This window comes from Carassius auratus, chromosome 44 (genome assembly GCF_003368295.1).
Source record: "Carassius auratus strain Wakin chromosome 44, ASM336829v1, whole genome shotgun sequence".
Classification (NCBI taxonomy): Eukaryota; Metazoa; Chordata; class Actinopteri; order Cypriniformes; family Cyprinidae; genus Carassius; species Carassius auratus.
The window spans coordinates 6,681,493-6,705,590 of record NC_039286.1 but is presented as its reverse complement, the minus strand read 5'-3'; the positions used below and the strand labels follow the sequence as shown (position 1 = coordinate 6,705,590).

The window sequence follows — 24,098 nt, the reverse complement described above, 5'->3', positions numbered from 1 at the left end:
ATGTCAGAAAAGAAGCCCTTAACAAACAAGAACATTAAAAAGCTGTGCCATAAGCAAAAGCTTAACACAGAGATGGCAGCAGTGGCTGAGAGAAAATTAGGAGAAGCAGTCCAGTGTACCCAGCGGATGTGCCCCGAGTTACCCCGAGGACCCCAAAAATATGATTTTTTTTAAAAATAAAAATAGATCCAAGGATCAAACCTTCTCAGAAGTCTCTTTCCAATCTGGACCCTAAAAAAATGCAAGGCCATCAAGAAGTCATGCATCAAAACCCCACAAGTGGTGAAAACTGAAATGAACTGGACAAGATGCTAAGCCAGAAAGGGCCACAAACGCGCCAACATGGTTTCGTAGCTGACATGGGGCTGGAAGGAAATGCAAAAGGAGAAAAAGCAGGCTCAGGATTGCAGTGGTGATAATGAGGATAGAAGTCTGGAGCTAGGAACCAACCAGAAGGACACAGGGAATAACAGGACAATAATTTCTGGTCTTCTATTAATAGATAAGATAAAATGTGGAATTTTGTTGTTGTTGTTTTTAGAACAAAAAGTGATAAAGCATATGTTTTTTGATCTTTCAGTTGGGTACGAAATGTTAGTCTATGGTAATATTTAGATGTTGTAAATCAGTGTATTTATTACTTATGCTGTGTTTGATTGAAATGTTGTGTGAGTAATCTGCACCATAGTGCACCATTTATTCACCAATAGGGCTTTTATGAGGCTATAATACTTAATAATATAAACAATACAACACAAGCTTTACAGCCATGCTGATTATTCAGAGCAACTCCGCCAACATTTGACATCAAAAAATTAATAAAAAATATACAAATAAAATAAAATAAAAATCCACAGCAGAATTAACCATTGTGTCTCCAAGCAAGTAAGTAGTGTTTCTGAATGAACCGTTAAATGATTGATTCAGTTTAATTTCCGAATGAATTTGTGTTTTTGACAAAATGTTCAATTGATTATTCAGTTAGTGAGTGCATTTAACCTATCCAAAGTGCACACACACACACACACAGCAGTCAACACACACCCGGAGCAGTTTTTGAAAAGATTTGCTCATCATTCTGATGGTTCACTCACTTCTTACGAAGGTTAATGGCCTATGTTTCTTTCCCATGCCCCCTCCAAGCATCTGTTCTGGGAGTTTTTTGAGAGATTACAAAATATTGTGAAAAAGGAAGTCGTGAAGGAAGTCGTGGCCTAGTGGTTAGAGAGTTTGACTCCTAACCATAGGAGTTGTGGGTTTGAGTCTCGGGCCGGCAATACCACAACTGAGGTGCCCTTGAGCAAGGCACCAAACCCCCAACTGCTCCCTGGGTGCTGCAGCATAAATGACTGCCCACTGCTCCGTGTGTGTGTGTGTTCACTGCTCTGGGTGTGTGTTCACGGTTTGTGTGCACTTTGGATGGGTTAAATGCAGAGCACAAATTCTGAGTATGAGTCACCATACTTGGCTGTATGTCATGTCACTAAAAAAAAAAAAAAAGGCAGATCACTTTATGGCAGCATCAAATACATGTGTACAGCTAACCACTGTAATGATCAGTGAAATATTTACTGCACTCATTAAACTGTGGGCCTACAAAGACTTCAAAACGTCATACAGTCAATACAATGTTGCATTTTATTTGTAAGTAGCATACTAGCATTACAATTTGCATTGTTTTCTAAATAATATGCACAATCTTCTTAGGAGAAAGAAAAAACAAAACACAGTGCTGTGGTCAACTTAAAAAGCCTCTGGCAAAACTGGGCATTGGAGCATACCATCAATCAGAAGCTCAACCCCTTCAGCGAGGACTTTTTTTATGAGTACTCCATGTCAACATTTCTGGGGAAGGGTGAAGAGGGAACCAGTCGGCCCAAAGAGGGCTGCAAGACAGCAGAGAGGGCCAAACATGCAGAAGCACACATCCACCGGGAGATAGATGACATGTGCTTTTTCATAAGGACCATGGCGGACCTGGGTTCAGATGGTTACACTAGACTGACTTTTGCCGATATGTTTGACAGATATGTGCGGATCTCTAAAAAAGTCGTTGGCATGATAATGAGCGCCAGGAAGCATGGAAAGGTAGCATTTGAGGGGGAGATGCTGTGGCAAGGCAAGGATGATGGAGTCATAATTACACTGTTAAAATGACAGAAGACTGACACTGTGTGGTGATTCTTAACTTAATCTGAACGATCTTAATGCTTTTGATAAAATACAGAAATGTATGTTAAATTGTATTATTAAATTATTATGTTTCTATGTGTTTATATGTATGTATTAAGGTTTGTAAGTTTGCAGACTGGGTTTTCTGAGCAGTCTCAGCCGTGTTTGTTTACTTATGTGTATGCATGAACATGAAGATTTATTTAATCATACTTTCTAAATAAAACTAAACTATGCTAAAAGGCTATATATTAGATATAATAAGGGCTGCTCTGATAACTAATTCAGTCATATTGTGAATCGTCCAGAAGAGGGAGCAGTACGATAACGCTACCATTTCCTCCTTGCCATGTTTTTGCGGTCATTAAAATCTGGATAATATCTCTGCAAAATGTTCCCCATCTCTTCATATAATCCAGATTACACGTATGATGGCAGATGGAGTATTCTGTCGATGGCTTTTCATACCTTTTCTGGACCTTTACACTGTTATTTACCCGCCAGTCTATGGGACAGTCTCAAGCCTCCAGGTTTTCATCCAATATATCCTAAATTTTGTTCAGAAGATGAATAAAGCTTTTACAGGTTTGGAATGACATGGTGGTAAGTGATTAATGACAACATTTTCATTTTAGGGTGGAGTATCCCTTTAACCACCCCAAAGAACTGCTGAAGAACCAATAAAATGCAAGTATTTGAGAAAAACCAGATGGGCCTTTGTTTTAATTAGTATACATATTATTAAAAAAAATGCTGTATTTTGACAATTTGTAAATTTGGAAGTAGCCTACATTACAAGAATAACCATTTTTACTTTCAAGGTGATTTAAAATGCAAATAAAATAAATAATGCCTGCAATCTTTTATAAAACAATATATCACAGCAAACATGTCAGCATGTTTATGGGAAGCTTCTTGGAATTGTGTCAACCTACAGTAAGTGCGTGAAGATAGTCATGTAGCAGAACAATGTATTCAGTCACATATCACACTGATAAGTAATGCCAAACATACATTCTTTGATTGTCATTTGTCTGGAATCCAGAAAAACAAGAGCTGACCGTAATCTTCAGGAATGCGGACAAAGAGAAAAAAAAAAACCTTTAGAGGAAGTGCTTTATCATAACATAAAAATGTGGATTCAAAAAATATTATACCTGGACCTGATGGACAGGCAAGCTCTTTAGCTCTACCTGAAGGTTTCAATTTAAAAGAATGGCGTAATAGTAGTCTACACTTTGTATGTTCCACATTTGGCTATTTATTAGCAATGCTGAGTGTCCATAATCCACTGATTAATAATAATAATCATAATAATTATAATAAAATTCATATAAATGTATAATTCATGATAAGCTACTTGGTCATATCCAAAATGTTTGGATTCATGTGGCTTCCCCCATCATTTGTTCCAGGATCCATGATGACCACCAAGGGGCTCCAACTGTAATGGAATTGATCTAGAAGTGTACTCTCCATTCATTGGCTGTCTGTGGGTATTGGTTGAACAAGAGTCTTGAGGGTTGTGGAGCTGCCAGAAGGTGACCTGTAATTGTCACAGTTTACAGCTGGAAAATGAAATTACTGGTATTTTACTTTCCTGAGACTTAGATAATGACCTTGTTCTTGATGTAGGTTGTCTCCACTATATCTTTCTACAGATATTGCTCTCCATCTCCCTGTCACAAAACTAACAACAAACAAAAGCCCCAAGACAATTCATTAGAGTGGGTTTGAAACAATGCTGTGTAGTATTTTTTTTTTTTTCAATTAAACCTGTTCAAGATACTTTTATATTGCCACACGAGAACAAAATGAACCATATATAATTATAGATGGCATATATTCTTACACAATTCCCATATTCCCATTCCCATTTGAATTAGGTTGTGATGTGATCAGTTCATACAGTGATAGGGATGTAGGTTTACATGATAATCATTTTCTAAAAGATTCATGCTCATCATTTTTGTATTTACTCATGCAAAAGGAACTGAGAAAGCCTGAGTTCCACAGACAGTGATCTGTGTAATGATACCTCTTCAGTCTCTGCATTCTCCACTTTAGCTTCTGTGTCATCCTGGGATGTCAAACTCTTTCAAAGGAACTGGTCTTGATAAAGGGCTCTTCGGTTGTTCTGATTCAGTGTTGTCCTTTATGGACAGCTAGAGATGAAAAAAAGTAGAGGAAAACATTTGCACTAACTACCATATTAGAAAAGAGCTTACCAACTCTGTCCTAAAATGTTAAAGGAGCCTTTGACTTACTGTATGGGAGTTCATAGGTTAAGATTTATACATATGTCTTTTTAAACCTGTTAGAAATTATAACAGTGAAGAATTCTCTGTCACAATAGAACTTTTCAAAAATAATATTCAGTGAGTTAGAGGCATGCAACAGGTTCACAGTTACACAAGTTCATATATATATATATATATATATATATATATATATATATATATATATATATATATATATATATATATATATAATTTCATAAAACATACTGTATGAATAAACATCAGTTTTTCATCAGAGTTGACAATGGATAACCAGTTTGCTTTCAAATTTGTAATCCAGATTTCTTGCAGCCTATCTCCCATGTATGTTTTGCCTTGGATAAATGTAATTGTCATAGTTTAATGAATAAACACGTAGACAGACAGACAGATATTTAAACAAATCAACATGTTATGCTGACTATTACGGCCTAATGAGTCGAAACCAGTCTAACAACGGGGTTACAGATCCAGTAACTTTAAGGTGGAACTACAATACCCATGGTTCTGTGGGAGCACATTTCACGCTTTTCCAGCACACTCCGCTTTGGCAGTGGTTCCTTGGAAGACGCTTTGGCAGAGTGGGGTACTCAGACAACCAACAGTTTTACCTTCCCATGATGCGCGAACTCATGGAGTAGCAGCATGGCTGTTCAAGGTAAGACTTCAACAAACGTCTCGAGGTGAATTTCTGCGGAAATATTGTTTATTGAAAAGAACGCTTCAACAGCAAACAAACAAACAACGCTTCCCCACAGTCGGGATTATGATTGGCTGCCGATCAGCCGCAGATCTTTGTCCTTCTCTTGGGCTGGAAACCTATGACATAGAGATGGGCTCACGGGGCCCGTGGGCTTGAGATCAGTCTATGCATGTACTGTAAAGATTCACGATCTGCATCATTCAGCATCTACACGTCCACCCACTGATTCACATCTCACCGCGGAACACCATTGAGAGGAACAGAACAGCACACAGCATGTTCCTACTCCGAGATAACCATTGTAACATCTAGAACCAGTATTTCGGGCGACTGTTTCACGTAGATCATTGAGATGCGATGCGCTTTTCATTGAGGAGCAGCAGATTGGCGCGAGCGCTTTTTTATTAATCAGCTTTCATAAGGCGCGCGAGCTGGACGCTTCTTTTAGACAGGTGTTTCGTTTGTGTTTCGACCACCTGCTCTGGTACCATGATGTTAGGGCAGTCTCCACACCTTATCGGGGGAATCCACTGGATTCAAAACCCAATGCGAGGTAGGTTTATCTCTGAGGACAACGTGTCGCTGTATTTCATTGCTGATGCTGATGTCATTTCTTGAAACTTGTATTGAATGAAGGAAGACTTATCGATTGTTACTGTGTCGTACTGGCGATACAAATTAAAGCAGTTTACTGAGGTTATGAATATTGTGAAGTATCAACATCACTTAAGTCACATGTATGATTCGGTCATGTTGTCACTTTTTAACGTCAAATATTATTTTTGAAGTGAATTAAAGTCCTCAATGCAAAACTATTTTAAAAACCTCAATTATGAAACAAAAGGTTTACTTGCATTTTTATAGAAATATGATGCTAGAACTTTAGATTGGAAAACAGATGGGGGCTGGGGATCAAACAAGATCCCTCCTATATTATATAATAATCCAGAATCTTCCAAAAAATTAACTAAACAGGAATTTCAGGCACTCCCTACAGATTTGTTGCAAAACTATGAGTGATTATATATTTTAAACTCTTTTTACTTAAGAATGGTTGTTCAAAGAGTCTTGCTATATCATCTCATGGGATCTCATACATTATCTTACTCTGGGTGTTTTTGTATAAATGCTTTGGCTCTCAAAAACTTTTTATTCTGCTTCTTGATTGGTCATCAGGTATGAGACGCTCATGCTCTGCTGAATATTTCATCCTTTTCTGCCTTTAAATTGATGTTTACACATTATAAAACAGCAGAGCACTAGATCTCTGCACGTGAGATATGCATGGCACTGACATTAAGCGGCAGAAATATGTAGGCTATGTTATGATGAAAAGTTTGACATGTATAAAATGGGGAACGTAGGTATGCTTCCTGTGAGGAGAAATTTGTTGAAATGGCCCGGTGACAAAGCGCATAGTCACAGGAGACATTCAAAGACATTTCCATTCTCAGGCCCATGAACTGATTCAAGATCAAAACGGTGAGAGAGTGATGTGGTGCAACACATTGCTAATTTGTATGCAACGTTGAAGAAACTCGAAAGATAGTACGTTCCAGAATACAGCTTCTGAAGAGAGCAACCTCTTATCTTTGATCAAAAGAAAGTTGTTACAAGAACCAGTTTCTGCCATATAGGGCAGTCGAGTTGGCGATGATTTTTTTTTTTTTTTTTTTTAGAGGTTAAGAATGTTCTTTGTTACATTTAAAGTACATTTAAAGACCGCAATTTTGGTTTTAAGTGCTTGTGGCAGTCTTTCAGCAGGGTTATTTTCTATCAAAGACAAGTTAGTCTAATGGGGCATTAGTTTTTGTTTTAAAATTCTGAACTTCAGTATATACACACTGCCTTTTCATGTTTGGGGTCAATAATCTTGTAAAAAAAATATATATATATATGAAAGATATTAATACTTTATTCAGCAAATAATTATGCATTAAATTAATTCAAAGAGACAGTAAACTTTTGCAACAAATGTTACTTCAAACAAATGCTGTTCTATGGAACTTTCTACTTATCAATTAAATCTGAAAAATGTGCATCATGGTTTCCACAATGACCCAGTCCAAATAATACATTAGTGAAATTTGGAGATCAGGGAATCATGACAAAATCATTGTTGAAGGTCACAAGGGAGAAAGGCAAGCAGGTACTGATTTTCCCAGGCATCTCAAATAGCATGCCACTGACATTGTAGAAGTTAATTTCACTTCTTTAGAATGTAAGAAGAAACAACATTTAAAGATTGTAGGAAAGATTGCTGTTGTGTATCTAAGCTGGAGGCTAGGAATGTGCACTGAATGTTCTATGTGCACTGAAAACCCAAAGGAGGCTTTCATACATTTAATAAAATTACAGAATGTTTGCAAGTGAGAGAAACTTATCTCAAGGTGTTAAAAGTATACAAGTTAGATTTTTATTTTAATGGTGTCATACAAATTCAACATGCTTGGTGAATGAGAAATAGGATTTACAGAATGATGCCTTGAAAGCTGTTCACACAACTCATATTGAAACTGGCTGCCTTTCAGATATTGGAAATACACCAGAGTGTGGATGTAGCAGCTTTGTTCTGAAGGTTTCAGGCTTAGAAAGGGTGGAAACAGTTTAATATTGTTGCATGCACCATTTTGAGAGGTTTAACTCAATGCCATTGATACGTAGATGCACTTTTCTTTTTCCAGCTTTTAAAATGTAATTTTAATCGTGTTGTTTTAAGGAAAGCTTAAAGAGCCACACAGATGGGAAATCAAAAATTACCTGTATTACAGTGTATGATGTAGCTGTCCAGCTGAGTAAACAATGTGCAAAAAATGTAAAAAAAAAAAGTACACGATTTATAAAGTTATTGGCTTCTAAAGTAAGGAGTCGACTCTGAATCGCTGAAACGAGTCGTTATAGATTTCAAATCTTTTGCCCATCTCTATGTACGTCACTAGGAACACTTTGCATAATAATCTCCGCCTACCGTGTTGGGAGAAACGGAACTCTGACCAGCCCCCCCCCACACAGACGCTCTGGTGTGAGAGCATCATGTCGAGGAGACCGTTTGTTTTATTTTCACTGCCAAAGAATGAAGATCAGAAGAACCAATGGCTAAAATTCATTTTCACCACAATACCAGAGCAGTACAACAAATCACTTTTGTTGTGTTCACAACATTTCACTGATGACTGCTTTTCTAATCTCGGTACAGCGGGATTTTCAAAGCATTTGGCCATAAAAAAGGGTTCATTACCAACTTTATTTAGAACAACGAGCATCTCTGAATCACAACGCGAAGTATGATTATGAAGTTATGTGTCTGTTTTCTCCCGAGCGTCTTATCAGTATGTGTGCGCTGTCTGCAGCCTGTCTGCACTGATCGTCATGTACAAACACGTCATTAAAATGAAGTGTAACTCCGTGAATACTCAAGGAAGAGACATGAGAGAGATATCAATAGAAAGCTTGACATGTCTACTTTAAAACTAAACAAGTGCTGCTAACAGATATTCTGTGATAAAGTAATCCATATGAAAACAACGCAATGTTTGTTTTTCATGTCTCCCTTCATTATATCTAATGTGACCACGCCCCCGCGCTGAACGCGCTATTCAGATTCAAACTGAAGCGCACGGCTTGAATACACCCACACAGAAGAAAAAGCAGCGAGACTGTTCAAGTTTTTTATTTTACTGTTTGCTTCGCGATGAGAGGAATAAGACATAATTCACCCCAAACAGATGCTAACGCATAGTTTACCGTGGAGGTGTGTGCGGAACAACCAATCCAAACTGGTTATTTTAGTTGACCAATCAGAACACAGTATACTACCGAAAGGTGGGGTTTAAGGAAATTGAATCTTTTGAACAGCTTCGCGCAAACCGTTTGGGGATCTCTGAGAATTGAGGTAATTTTAAAATGATATTTTAACAAAATGACAATGTTTTTTAACCTTGGATGGATTTAAACCTAATGTACAGGACTTATAAACAGTGATAGGAAGCTTAGAATTTTCATCTTACTGGCTCTTTAAATGTGTCATTATTTACTGATAATAGTCTCCTCTTGCAGCTCTCATATATGTTTATATTGGAAATATATAGGCAAGTTTGATGTTAACAGGCTGAAACGATTACAACGAATTTGAATATGTGCATATTCATCTGTCAGCCATCGATGATTTGATTTGCACAGAATATTCAGTTTTTTATCAAAAACATTACAAGATAAAATATAACACTATTCTGGCATTCCTCAGTAAGTTATCTGTGCATCTGTTGATGCCTGAGCAATGTACAGTATTTGTTTCTCATACCACAGATCAAGTATATGTACATTTCTTCTTAGGAATACTATGTGAACAAGTAGGGAGCATCAATCTGTTAGATATTTAAAGGGGGGGTGAAATGCTCGTTTTCACTCAATATCCTGTTAATCTTGAGTACCTATAGAGTAGTACTGCATCCTTCATAACTCCAAAAAGTCTTTAGTTTTATTATATTCATAAGAGAAAGATAGTCTGTACTGATTTTTCCCGGAAAAACACGACCAACTGGAGAGATATTTTAAGCAGTTTTACTCACCGCCTGCGGTTCCAACACACGATCGGGACCCTTTTTCGTTGGGATTGCATCATCCTTAAGAAATAAACAATACGCAAATCCGTCGTCAAACTGGGCCTTGTTTGTAAAACAAGCATTTTCGAAATGCAGGGAACAAACACAAACACTTGCACAACTCCGTTGATGCTCTGTAAAAATAAACTCCATCCACTGGTCCCTTAATGCTGTTTCTCTTTTGGTAATCTGTGCAGGGTTGTCTTGCCCTGGCAACCAAAAACACACTCCTTTTGTGACATTTCGCGACGCTCTCACTCTGATCAGTGATTGTCTGTGCTCAGCCTCTCAGTGCTCTGCTATACGGGAGCGCGCGCTCTTCCGGCAGACGTGCCCTCAGGACCCATATAAGGAAATTCCGCTCTATCTAACGTCACACAGAGCCATACTCGAAAAAAACTTTCCGAAACTTGTGACAAACCGGAAGTATTTTGGGAACAGAAATACTCCTTCAAACGCACAACTTAATTTTTGAAACTTTGTCCATGTTTAGCATGGGAATCCAACTCTTTAACGGTGTAAAAAACTCAGTATGCATGAAATAGCATTTCACCCCCCCCCCCCCCCCCTTTAAAGAGACTTCACATATAGAGACTGAAACGTTTCCATTCTAAGTCATAGGGGCCATGTCGGGTAAGCTGTAAATGCTGTCTCACTCACTGGAGGGATCAATATGGATTGCTTTTCACGTCTATTTATTCACTGCTCATAGCTATTTTTGCCTTAGAGAGTTGACGCTGAAGGGAAGGGATAAAGATAGTCAGTCTAATTTAAGACCTGATTAATATTCGTCTGAATTTAGGGAAGCTAGAGGAGCTGGCTGCTACTGTCATGTTCACAGCAATTAATACTTTTAAGTATTTTTAGAACCTGATTAGTTAGCTGTAATTGAAGCAATTTGACGTTATCATCCCTCTTTTAGTGAATTGTTTGTTACTAAGTAAAGGATGGATTGATCGGATACTGAGATATGTTATCAGACTTGTGTCAGCCTAAGATGCTGGACTGGCTGTCAATGCAAGTCATCAAGTGTTGAATTTTTTCACTTTTATTCTTTGTGGTGTGATTAACAAATATCTCAGTGTCAAATTTTTATGGTATGGCAGTTACAGTACATGTCAGTTAGTATAGATCTCACACATCATATGATATAGGCTGATTTTTGTCTAAACAAGTCCCAATTTCAGTATCTTCAGATCAAGCTGTTTTGTTTATAAGCAATTACATATGAACATTTGGTTTTCTGCAAGGACAAGCTTCTTACTTTCATGCTAAGTAATGTATTTCCAACTGTTGCAATAAATAACTCATCTGCTAGTTATTATTAGCTGTCACAGGTTTGTCAGATTGCAGGTAGATTCACTGGATGCCTTAAATTGATCTCTTGCACAGAGCTGAAATAAACTTTTCAGAGCATTAGTTTGTAAGGCTATGCATTAGTTAAGTTAAATGTCACTAATTTGACAATTGATTAGTGACAAAAATTTCCAGGTTTAAACTTGATTTTAAATTTAGTATTTTCACATTTTTCCATAGTTGTGCCCTCAAATGTACAGTACAGACATTAAAGAGTCACTGTTTGTTTGCTTCAGTATAATTTGGATTACGACATAACGTATTAGAGGAACTGACATATCATAGATGAGAAATACAGTGCTGACTGTTGCTGAACTTTGAGTATTGTATGCTAATGTCACCATTTGCAGGAAATAGCAGGCATCAGGTATCTCTTTCCTTGGTTAAATATGCTTAGGCTACATATCAAATTTGGGTAGCCATAAGCAGTTGCAAGTGGGGAAGTCATAAATGATTACTGCAGAAAGATTATTTTGAGTGGCATAAAGAACATAAAATGAGAACAAAATAAGAAGACAGGTTCCCCTTTGTGGATCTTGAGAGAGGTTTTACAAGTAGAAAGTTCACAGTCCCAGTTGGACGGACGCAAGCAAGAAACTTCTTGTTTCTGTATCAAGTCACAAATCCCTAAATAGGATTTTGAAATGCTTTCAAAATCTTGCTCCTGATTAAATATTTATATCTGTCTCAGTATGTTGCGTCCATAATATTAACTTGGCATACTTGCTATTTATAATCTCTCTCTCAAGCTCTTGACTGTTTCAAATGTGCAGCGAGTGTTTTGCCTGCTAAGCAAGTTATTGTTAGGTCAATGTTGAGGATATTTTTAGAGTAACATTGTGTCTATTTAAAGTGGGTCACTGGCTTTTTTTTCTACTCACTCAGTACAGTACATCTTTGAATGCATCAAGTTTTTTTGCTCCGCATCAATTGGTTGAATTGTAAAAAGTAAAAAACCTGGAGCCATGAATGCTTTGGACATATCGTCCAGTGACTCCAGTCTTAATTTTTGATAAGATGTCAGATTGCATCACTTTAGAAACAATGAGGGATAAATTGCCCTTTTGTTTTTCTCTTCCGACTAGAACCCAGCTGACCAACGGTACCCTGAGATCCAGATTGGATTTGGAGATGTAATGAATTCAGTAGACCCACACTTTGTCTTCCAGGGCAGGGCTTCCAATATCCATATCCAGTTCCAGAATTAAGGTGACCTACTTTATAGAGCAGGGACAATCCCTTTATCTTGGTTGATGGTTTAAAATTGAGAAAGGGGGCCAGGATTGGAAGGTTTTTCTTGGCTCACATTTGGGACAATTAGCTCTCTCTTTCCTCTTTCTCTGTGTATCTTCAAAGAGCACAATTAGCGCTTTAGCAACCGTGTAACAAAGAGTCCACTGAGATGTGGCCCTGCTAATTTGAAAGCTGTTCTTCAGAGTTTTCAGAGTTAGGGTTATTGAACTTTCTTCTAAAATTTCAACTGCACAGGCCTGCACACTTAGATCTGTCTAACAGATAAAAATTTCAATAGTAAAGTCAGTCATATTAAAACATGAATTTATTTTAAATTCTCAGAGACCCAAGCTTGATAGTAATGATGCATTTTCTTTTCCCCTCCACTAAATGTCACTAAATGCAGTGCAGTTTTACATTTTTAAAAGCTTTCCTAGTGAGAGTGAGGGCCAAAAATTCAGTATGGTCATCTCACAGCAGCCTTCTGACACTCTAAAGTTAATTAAGCACTGCTCATAATCATTTGTAATATTTATCTGTTATTTACTGTGTATGATGTGTAAAGTACGGTGGCCAAGATAGCTCAACGTGATGCAACTTAAGAAAACACATGCAAATAGAAAAGCATCAGCAAATTAAGAAACAATCTTCATCAGTTTGACAATACATTTTTTGAAAAATTAATACAAGACATGGTCAACCAGACAATGAACACTATTAACAGCAATTATAATGTGATTGCATATTAAGTAGCAATATTTGTTAGTTCTGTTTGTTGTTTTAGGGTTAGCATCATCTGAGGTCCTCTGAGGGTCAGCATCATCTCTTTCCAGGTGTTCTGGATCCAGACTGGAGCTTGTGTAAATCCTAGGCAAAACAGAAACACATAGAGACATAATTAGCGGAGCTGCTGTTCCAACAAAGTCAAATTAATTAGTTTAACCAAAGATACAGAATAAGAATACGCATTCGATCAGAAACAACTGCAGTCACAAATTATGAGATGCATTATTCAAATAAACAGAGGGAGTGTGACTGAACCCCAAACATTATCAGAAAGACTATTCCTTTAGTGGATTTTGCTATCCTAGGAACTACCAAAAGTACAGCGATTTGTTTCACAGTTACATTGTGTATTTTGTGTATTTGTATTTAAGCTAATAATATCGAAACAAGCTAAGGAATCATATGATCAGGATGTTAAAAGAAATAAAAACCACACCCTTCAGAGTAGACATTGAAGCCTGTCCCAGCCAGTTTCGTCACTTGTTGCAGTTCTCTTATACATTTCCGATTTGGTCTTTGCATATTTGCAGCATATTTCTGAGTTGTGAGTCTCTGCAGTGTGTGTTTCTGTGTTGGTTGTGTTGTCAAACTGATGAAGATGTTTTCTTAATTTTCTCTATTTGCAAGTTTATATATATATATTTATATATATATATATATATATATATATATATATATATATATATATATATATATATATATATATATATATATATATATATTGTGACATGCGTCCCGAGCGCTCGTCAGCGTCGCCCTGGCAACACACGGGAATCACCGGCACGAGCTCATCACGGGCTGAGCGGCCGCACCTGCAGCTCATCAAGCGGAGCCTTCTTAAGCAGAGGAGGAAGACAGAGTGGTGAGGAATGTCTCCCAACAAGGACGCTAACCCTTTCCTCCTCTGTTACAGAGAGCAGCGTGTGACCGTCAGCCCCACTAAGGAGAGCACAGCACGGGATCCACCACTGAGAACACAGCGAGCACGAGGGACTTGAAGCGCCACAGGAGAGCACCGCCTTCACCAAGAGCACTATTTTACCTAATAAATCCACCCTTTGGGGACTTTCTTTGTCCATCGGTTGTCGTGTAGTTCCTCACCCCGCCACACTGGTGGAGAATGCGGGCAAGAGTGTGAGCTGGACACCGACAACCGACCCCTGAGGAGACCATTAAAGCCACCCGTTTGTTTTTTGTTTTTTGTTTTCCTTTTTCCCCTGTCATTTGTATCTGCTCTGTTTTCACAGGCGGCCGCTCCTCCCCCGGCATGGAAGAACTGCTCAAACACCTCACCGAGGTGAGCATCCGCCAGCAACAAATAGTGGAGCACATGGCCTCACGTCAAGGAGACGCCGAACGTGAGCTCGCCGCCCTCCGCGCCGCCGCCCACCGCACGCCGCTGCCTGACCCCCGTGTCCAAGCCGTCCAGCTGATGCCACGAATGACGTCGCATGACGACGTGGAGATGTATCTTCGGATGTTTGAGGCCACCGCAGTCCGGGAGGCGTGGCCAGAGGACGAGTGGGCCCACCTCCTCGCACCGCTGCTGACCGGGGAAGCGCAGCGGGCGTATTTCACCATGACGGCCGAGAGAAACCGGAACTATGGAGAGGTGAAAAAGGAGATCCTGGGCCGAGTAGGCCTTTCCCCAATCTGTGCGGCGCAGCAGATCCATGACTGGGAATATCGAGCTCGACAGCCCGCTCGCGCCCAGGCGGCCGAACTATCCCGGTTGGCCCACCATTGGCTGTTGACCGTGGGTCCCTCCGCACACCAGGTAGCTGAGCGCGTGGTGATCGACCGACTCCTCCGCGCCCTTCCCCACGCGTTGAGGCAGGCGGCTGGCATAAAGAACCCCACCGATCTCGACGGGCTCGTGGAGGCCATTGAGCTGGCGGAGGCCGCCCAACACCGGGAGACAGGGGAGCGAGCGCCGCCTTTTCCCCGAAGGGTGGTCCAGGAGCGACGCTCGCCGGAGGGCACCCAGCGACCCGTGAGTAGGCCTGCGGTTCCCGGCCCCCAGGACGAGCCAATGCCCACCGAGCCGCCGCGTTCCCCAGGACGGACATGGCTAGCAGGCTGTTCAGTCCACGGACCAGCGCCGAAGGCACCACGGGCCCAGGGTGCGCATCAACGGCCGGCCATTCGTCGCCGTCCTCGACTCGGGCAGCGGGGTAAGCCTGATACAACCGACTGTCCTTCCACCCCGAACAGGTTCCAGGGCCCGGCTGGCGATAACGTGCGTGCACGGGGATACCAGGCATGTGCCGGCCCGGAGAGTGACCATCACCGCGACACCTGGTTCCTGGCCCGTCGAAGTGGGAATCTTAAGGAACCTACCGGTACCCGTTCTCCTCGGCCGGGATTGGCCGGGGTTCGATCAGCTCCTCACCTCCAGCACACAGCCTGCTAGCCCGGCCGGGAACCGCCGACGCCGGAGTCCAGCAAGGCGCCCTCGACGAGGCCCCGCGCTGCTGACGTCGGACAGCCCTCGAGGAGGTGAGTCCCCCTCCCAAAACTCTAACCTGTTCTTCGATGTCTTCCAGCAGATAGCGGGAGGGGGGACGCTCGCCAAAGAGCAGCGTGGAGACGAGCGCCTCAAGCATTGCTGGTCCCAAGTGCGGGTGGCGGAAGGAGAGGATCTACAACCAGCTCCCCACCCCACACCCCACTTCATCATCCAAAACGGCCTGCTCTATTATGTCGGCCAGCGGAGGGGGGAGGAAAAGACGCTGTTGGTGGTACCGCGGAGCAAAGTCCCGGCGGTCTTGGAACTCGCCCACGCCCACCCGATGGCTGGCCACCTCGGCGCCCAAAACACTGTGCAACGGATCCGGGACCGCTTCCACTGGCCAGGACTGGAGGCGGATGTCAAGCGGTACTGCCAAGCGTGCCCGACGTGCCAACGGACCTCGCCACATACTCCTCCCCCTAGCCCGCTGATCCCGCTGCCGATCATTGAGGTGCCCTTCGAACGCATCGGGATGGACCTGGTGGGGCCGCTGCCGAAGTCCGCCCGGGGGCATGAACACATCCTGGTTATCGTGGATTATGCCACCCGCTACCCAGAGGCCATTCCCCTCCGCAAGGCCACCGCCAAAAACATCGCACAGGAGCTCTTCCTACTGAGTAGTCGGGTTGGCCTGCCAGCGGAGATCCTGACCGACCAGGGCACCCCTTTCATGTCCCGGATCATGGCTGACCTCTGTAAACTCCTCAAAGTCCGACAGATCCGGACCAGCGTATACCACCCACAAACCGATGGGCTCGTGAACGCTTTAACCAGACCCTTAAACAGATGCTGCAGCGTGTCGTGGCCGAGGACCGACGCGACTGGGACCAGATGATCCCGTATGTGCTGTTCGGGATCCGGGAGGTGCCCCAGGCATCCACCGGCTTCACGCCCTTCGAGCTCCTCTTCGGCCGCCAACCCCGAGGGCTCCTAGATGTCGCCCGGGAAGCCTGGGAACAACAGCCTGCGGTATGTCGGACCACCGTCGAGCACGTCAAGGCCATGAGGGAGCGGATCGACAGGGTCATGCCATTGGTCCGGGAGCATCTGACCAAGGCCCAGCAAGACCAGCAGCGCCTCTTCAATCGGGCTGCCCAACCCCGGGAGTTCCAGCCGGGAGATCACGTCATGGTACTGGTCCCCACCTCAGCCTGTAAGTTCCTGGCCCGCTGGCAGGGCCCGTATACGGTCACCGAACGGGTGGGACCCGTCACCTACAAAGTGTGCCAACCTGGGCGTCGAAGGGAAGAGCAGCTCTATCATATAAACCTGTTGAAGCGCTGGGTGGGGACCGGGCCCCAGCTCTCGGCCCTCGCCGCCACCTCTCCCGTGGTTGTGGACATGGATCCCCACCTCTCCGCAGCCCAGAAGACGGAAACTGCAGCACCTGGTCGGTCAGTTCTCGGATGTGTTCTCCCCTCTGCCAGGGCGGACGACCGTCATCCAGCACGAAATCCGAACACCACCAGGAGTCATCGTCCGGCAGCGGCCCTATCGTGTCCCGGAGGCTCGGCGACACGCAATCGAGACAGAGGTACAGGAGATGTTGAAGCTAGGGGTAATTGAGCCCTCGCGGAGTCCATGGTCCAGCCCCATCGTCATGGTCCCGAAGCCCGACGGCACCCTAAGGTTCTGCAACGACTTCCGCCGCCTAAATGAGGTCTCTGAATTCGATGGCTATCCCATGCCCCGCGTCGATGAGCTCCTGGATCGACTAGGAAGGGCCCGGTTCATATCAACTCTCGACCTCACCAAGGGGTATTGGCAAGTCCCCCTGTCCAAGGATGCCAAGCCTAAGACAGCCTTCTCGACCCCCAGTGGCCACTGGCAGTACCGGGTCCTTCCCTTCGGCCTGCACGGGGCCCCCGCCACATTCCAGAGGCTCATGGATGTCCTGCTGAGGCCCCATATGGCCTACGCCGCGGCCTACATCGACGACGTGGTCATACATTCAGAGACCTGGGGGAACATTTAGAGCGGCTCCGGAGGGTGCTGCTGGACCTCCGCCGGGCGGGGCTCACCGCCAACCCCCGGAAATGTCACCTGGCTCTCTCCGAAGCCAAGTACCTGGGCTTCTGCGTGGGACGTGGCCTCATCCGCCCCCAGGAAAAGAAGGTGACAGCTATCCTCTCGGCACCGCGGCCCTCTACCAAGACCCAGGTACGAGCCTTTTTGGGGTTGGCAGGATACTACCGTTGTTTTATCCCTAACTTCTCCTCCTTAGCCTCTCCCCTGACAGATCTGACCAGGAAGGGGCAACCGGAGAAGATAGCCTGGAGTCTAGAAGCGGAAGAGGCGTTCCAGCAGGTGAAGTCAGCCCTCACCACGGAGCCAGTCCTGCGAGCCCCCGACTTCAACTGCCCCTTCCTGGTGCAAACCGACGCCTCGGACACCGGGTTGGGAGCCGTTCTCTCCCAGGTCCAGGACGGCGAGGAACACCCGGTGATCTTTATTAGCCAGAAGCTGACCCCGACCGAACAACGGTATGCCGCTGTGGAGAAGGAAGCACTGGCCGTCAAGTGGGCAGTCCTGGAGCTCCGCTATTACCTCCTCGGATGCCGGTTCACCCTGCTGACAGATCATGCGCCACTGCAGTGGATGGCCCACGCAAAGGACACCAACCCCAGGGTAACCCGCTGGTTCCTTGCGCTCCAGGACTTCCACTTCACCATACAACATCGGGCAGGGACGGCCAACGCCAACGCGGACGGTCTCTCCAGGATAGGGGCAGCTTTCGCAGGTCTGTCAGGCTCCACTCCCCACCCTCCCCATATCTCCCCATTGTACCGCAGGCGCAGGTCGACGCTTAGGGGGGGGGAGTGTGACATGCATCCCGAGCGCTCGTCAGCGTCGCCCTGGCAACACACGGGAATCACCGGCACGAGCTCATCACGGGCTGAGCGGCCGCACCTGCAGCTCATCAAGCGCAGCCTTCTTAAGCAGAGGAGGAAGACAGAGTGGTGAGGAATGTCTCCCAACAAGGACGCTAACCCTTTCCTCCTCTGTTACAGAGAGCAGCGTGTGACCGTCAGCCCCACTAAGGAGAGCACAGCACGGGATCCACCACTGAGAACACAGCGAGCACGAGGGACTTGAAGCGCCACAGGAGAGCACCGGCTTCACCAAGAGCACTATTTTACCTAATAAATCCACCCTTCGGGGACTTTCTTTGTCCATCGGTTGTCGTGTAGTTCCTCACCCCGCCACAATATATATATTATTAAGATTTTTTTGCAGCAGCAGTAGCAGCATGTTGAGCTCTCTCGGCTACCGTAGTAATGAGCATAATGTTTATAATATAATATAATATAATATAATATAATATAATATATATATAATCTTACCAACCCCAAACATATGAACAGTATGTATGTTTTGTTTTAAAGTGATTTAATACATTCATAGTTTATATTTTCACAAGCCACTAAAGGAAATGAACACATTCAGTATAGTAAAACTCTGCTAAAACGTCAGTTTAGTCCTCAAGTCATGGAGAAGAGCTTGATTTGGTCATAATTGTTGTATATACTGTAATAGGTTATTGCATCTAGCCTCCAACAGTGTGTGTGTCAGAGCAATTGACAACATTCAAAGTGAACTGCCCTCAAAGTAGACCCTAATCTTTATTTCTTCACCCCATCCAACTAATGAAGTACATTTATATTCTGAATCAGCTGATTCTCGACTAACTCCACTTCTGTTTCTGGGTCACACACTGAGTGCACAAACAAATCACTCCACTGTTAAAAGTCCTGCCATCTAGCCTTCACAAGCACAGCCTAACCCACCATGAAGCACACTAGAGCGCTGCAGATCATATGCTCATATGCTGCTGAGGCTAATGGTAATATGAGTCATGATGTTCAGACACTATTGAGCTGAATCAATCCTCTGTTCATTCATCCTTTCCGGCCTTTAGAATTATAGGAGATGCTTAACTCTGTAAACCAACACTGCTTTCCTTCTCCTGGTTTAAAAGGACACTAGATAATTTTTATTTTTACAAATCACATTGTCAACCTTTTGTTTTCTTTTGAAATTCAGAAACAAACTGAAATTTGTAAAATAAAAAAAATAAAAATTCTTCAAATATTTCTCTTAAATATTTAAATGTTTATGTAACAGTACAGTTCAAGCAACATCAATGTCTTCTGTTTGATTTTCAGGTAAAGCAATGTAAACAAATTGACTCTATTGCACTGAAATGCATTGTCAAAATGAGCTCAATGCCTAAATGTAAATGGGCTCTTGAGGTGAAAATGAGAGGAGGACGATTTGGTGTTAATAAAAATAACAATTTCAGTTCAAATTTCATTTGTATATTTTGTTTGTAATTTCACAGCTGTAATAGCATAACATGTTACTGAAGTTGGAAAGTGGCACTTTTCTATCACAAATGTGCTGAATCTGCTGATGTAATTACACCCTTTAGATAGAGAAGGGGAGGGGAAGGCTGGGGGAGAGCAGAGCTCTGGTGCCTCTATTGGTAAAAAAAAAAAAAAAAAAAAATCCTTTTCCCAACCACCATCGATTGTTCCCTTTCAGAGCTGAGGACTTTTGAGAAAAAAAAACCCAAGGGAGGCTTGGTATATCAACCAATCATCATAGAGATGTGAATTACGTGCTTTTAGTTTGTACTTCTCGCGATGCGCTGATAATGTACCAAGTACTTCTAATGAGCAGTGATCTTGAATATAGCCAACATTTCAATAAATTAGAATGGAAAAGTTGTTTTGAAACTTATTGTGAAACTTGTGTATTAAATAAATTCATTGCACACAGACTGAAGTAGTTTAAGTCTTTGGTTCTTTTCATTGTGATGTTTATGATTTTGATTTCCTGAGCCTTCAAAATGATCTCTCAGTTTGGTTCACTAAGCTACACAATCATACCATTTGAAAAATGTTTTTTAACAAAGTCTCTAATTCTCTAAGTCTCTAATACAGAGGAGCGATTATTTGTTTGAAATATAGTAAAAACAGTAATATTGTATAATACTAATATAAGTTAATTAAAAAAAAACTATTTTCTATTTTAATATTTTTAAATTTAATTTATTCCTGTGATGGCAAAGCTACATTTTCAGCATCATTACTCCAGTCTTCAGTGTCACATGATCCTTCAGAATCCATTCTAATATGCTGATTTGCTGCTCAAGAAATATTCCTATTATATATGTTGAAAACAGTGATTAATATCTGCTGATTAAAATTTTTGTGGAAACCGTGAAAATTTTTCAGGATTCTTTGGTGAATAGAAAGTTCAAGAGAACAGCATTTATCTGAAATTCTAATCTTTTGAAGCATTATAAATGTATTTGTCTTTTGAACAATTTGATGCTTCCTGGCTGGATAAAAGCATTAATTTATTTATTTTTTAATATCTTTCCCCTAAACCATATAGCACATTAATGTTTTCAGTGGTTTTATTATAATTTTTTCCTTTACTTTTGCATGATCACTATTCTGCTGTGAATATTCCTAAAATTTCTTCTTTCTTACTCCAAAAAAAAAAAAATAATAAATTAAATACATAAGTGTACGTAAATATTTACAGCATTTACATTTTAGGTTGAACTAGTACTTTAAATGAGGAGGAGGAAAGCAGCTTCCTGGATTAAACTCTGAAGCATCCCTCCCCCCGTCTCTGTCTCTCAGTTCTTTCTTCTCTCAGTGCGCATGTCGTACAGAAGAGAGAAACAACCTCTTGATCTATATTTAGAGCCTAAGGCAGAAAAAGCACCGACCCACCTCAAGGCCCAACATCAGCCCCCCCTGCCCCATGTGCACACCTTCAAAAAACTCAAATCAAAGACAATGCTCTTATCTTTGAGATTAATTAAATGTAATTTATCTATCCTGTAGAGTGCCTGCCGCCTGGCCATTAGACAACCTGACTGAATGGTTTTCATTTTGTTGAACCTAAGGATGGAGAGCGAAGCGTGGCGAAAATAAGAAAATGAGAGAATCTGAGAGAAGGAAGAGCTTCATGCTATGCATGCTAAGTTACTTTTGTTTCAAGGCTGCTTCTTTTTTGTAGATGTACTGGCTATGTCTGTTTTGGAACAGACATGTAAAGGCAGGATGAATATTCCCAGCATTCACAGCAACTGGGGCTCAGTAAATAATAGCAGAGCGATTTGTTCTGCTCAAGTTATCAGTCGTTCTCTCACTAATGGTATTCAGCAGATGTCATCATGGCTTAGATTCATTAGATGACCTGTTACACAATACCACAGGATGGTGTTAGCAATTGAGAGCTTGTTGAATTTATCATCCAAGTGGAATTAAAGGGGTAGTTCATCCAAAAATTGCAGTTCTTATAATTTACTCACCTCAACCTCATTCCAAACCTTGATTTTCTTTGTTGCGCAGAAAAAAAGATTTCACAGAATGCCCAAGCTGCTCTTGTGCTCTCAAATGAAAGTGCCTCGCAAAAGTAGTTCTTATTAATTATGCAATGTATAAATGGTTTTCTAAAACCATAAGATAGATTTGTGTCTGTATTAGACTGAAACTTAAGGTGTTCGCCATTTAATTTTATTGTATGGAAAAGGGACATTGGACATTCTTTTTGGACATATCCTTTTGTGTTCCACAGAAAAAGATTCATGTCGGTTTTAAAAAGACATAAGGTTGTTATAAATGTTCTGTTGTAAGCTGCTTGTTTATTGTTTGCAAACAGATGGGATGGAAATGATTGAATTATTAACCATTAAACAGTTGGCGTATATGATACTTGAGTGATGATATTCTAGTCTTAAATCAAATATTGTTGTCTTCGAGATCTGTGGTTAGTCATTAACCACCCTATGTTTCCATGCTATGATGCAGCACTGGGTTTTGTTTTGGGTTTTTAATTCAGTCTTCAGCTTTGTGTAATTTCTGTCAGAAAAAGCTTTGTCTGGCTCTCATCTGCTTGGCCTGAATTCACTTTAAATAACATGACAGACGGATTTATTCAAGTGTTTTACTCTTTAACTCTCAATGACAGAAAAAGCTTTAAATGTGCTTTGTAAGGACCAGCTTATTATATGATTGAATTTTAATATAATTATATATATTTTAATACTATTATGGTCTGTGAGTTAATCTATTAGTATTAATCAAATGATTCTGTTTTGTTCTGAGATATATAAATGTCCATTAACATTATGGGTTGTCCTAAAAAGTGCATGAGACATGTCTAATTTCAGTCAGACAATATAATAGAAATGCTGTGGTGTCTATCATGCCTTGGCAGATGCATAATTTTGTCGTCTCATGCCATCTAGAGGACAATGTGATTTTTTTCCCCCCCTTATTTTTTAAATGACTGCCTTAAGTGCTGAAATTCATGCTTTATATTCTTCAGAGACCTGAAAAAGTCATTTTTGGCTTTTCAATATGTATTTTGCATTAGATATTTAAAAAATGGTGTCATAGGAGGTGCTCTTTAAAGCAACATTTTCTGAAAACTCCTTTCATCTGTCATTGATCAAACAGGTAGACACATAGTCCTGTGCTGATCTCACTTTATTGGTTACTTAGTTGTTTTAATTAACATTGTTAATATACTTTACATAGACAGTAAACATTACACATTTTAGCTCTAGATACATTCTATAAGATGTAAAACTGAATTACTGTAAATAACTTATTCCCAAGAGACTATTATGTGTTAAACCTTCATCTGTGAGTCACACACAAGTGTCTTTGTGTTATAGTCTGTAAAGAGTCATCAGTTATAATAGATTCACATATAATGGCTCCACCTTATGGTCATTATTGGTCACTAACCAGTCTTGGATTTGTCAATTGTCCACAGCTGTTCACTGCAATCTGACCCAGAATGGGATTGACCATCAGATGTGTGCAGAGGATGTGACCTCACACCTGGAGGAAGTGTCTGTTGATCATGGACTGGATGATGACAGCCAAGGCTTTCAGGACCAGGGTCCTGGTTTTCAGAGGCGATCTCCACCTCAGCGCTCCATCTCAGAATCTGAGCTCTCCAGGGTGAGAATAGATTTTATAGTAATAATAATATATATAATAAAAAATAATATAAGACCATTACCATGATCTCAAACACTAATGACATCTATAATTACATTACTGCTTAAAAATTTGGGATCTGGAAGGTATTTTTATCGAAGTCTCTAATGCTCACCAAAGAATTATTGCTGCAATTATTTGCTCAAAACTTCAGTAAAGGAATATTGTAAAATGTTATGAAATATTATTGCAATATAAAATACATTTCCTATGTTAATATTTAAGAATGTAATTTATTCCTGTTATAGCAGAGCTCAATTTTCAGCAGCTGGTGATAAAGGTAAAGCAAAGTCTTGACTGGAAACAAAACATTTAATTCTTTAAATATATTTTAGATTGTAGTATACTGATATAGTTCTGCTTTGACATGACTACTGAAACTAAGGTCTGTCTCCAGAATCACACCAAGATTCCTGACTT

The 24,098-nt window shown here is 41.6% G+C and overlaps 1 protein-coding gene, 1 long non-coding RNA gene and 1 pseudogene across 3 annotated transcripts in view; 2 read left to right on the top strand and 1 right to left on the bottom strand.

Annotated features, from left to right (window-relative positions):
• Nucleotides 1–2,256, top strand: LOC113061936 (actin-binding Rho-activating protein pseudogene; annotated as a pseudogene).
• Nucleotides 2,257–3,569: 1,313 nt separating this feature from the next.
• LOC113062297 (uncharacterized) lies at nucleotides 3,570–5,063 on the bottom strand. Its single transcript, XR_003278518.1, has 4 exons — nucleotides 4,951–5,063; nucleotides 4,211–4,337; nucleotides 3,792–3,862; nucleotides 3,570–3,718 (listed from the first exon to the last, which is right to left on the bottom strand). It is a non-coding gene; the product is annotated as an uncharacterized LOC113062297 (long non-coding RNA).
• The window catches only part of LOC113062296 (sterile alpha motif domain-containing protein 12), an 88,559-nt gene continuing 69,433 nt past the window's right edge, over nucleotides 4,973–24,098 (top strand). The window contains exons 1-2 of one of the 2 annotated variants that reach the window (XM_026232046.1): nucleotides 4,973–5,109; nucleotides 23,449–23,639. In XM_026232046.1, coding sequence (XP_026087831.1) covers nucleotides 5,097–5,109; nucleotides 23,449–23,639 — 204 coding nt within the window. In that variant the 5' untranslated portion in view covers nucleotides 4,973–5,096. Of the gene's footprint in view, nucleotides 5,110–5,131; nucleotides 5,708–23,448; nucleotides 23,640–24,098 lie in introns of those variants that run through there. The other variant, XM_026232045.1, reaches the window with a different exon arrangement.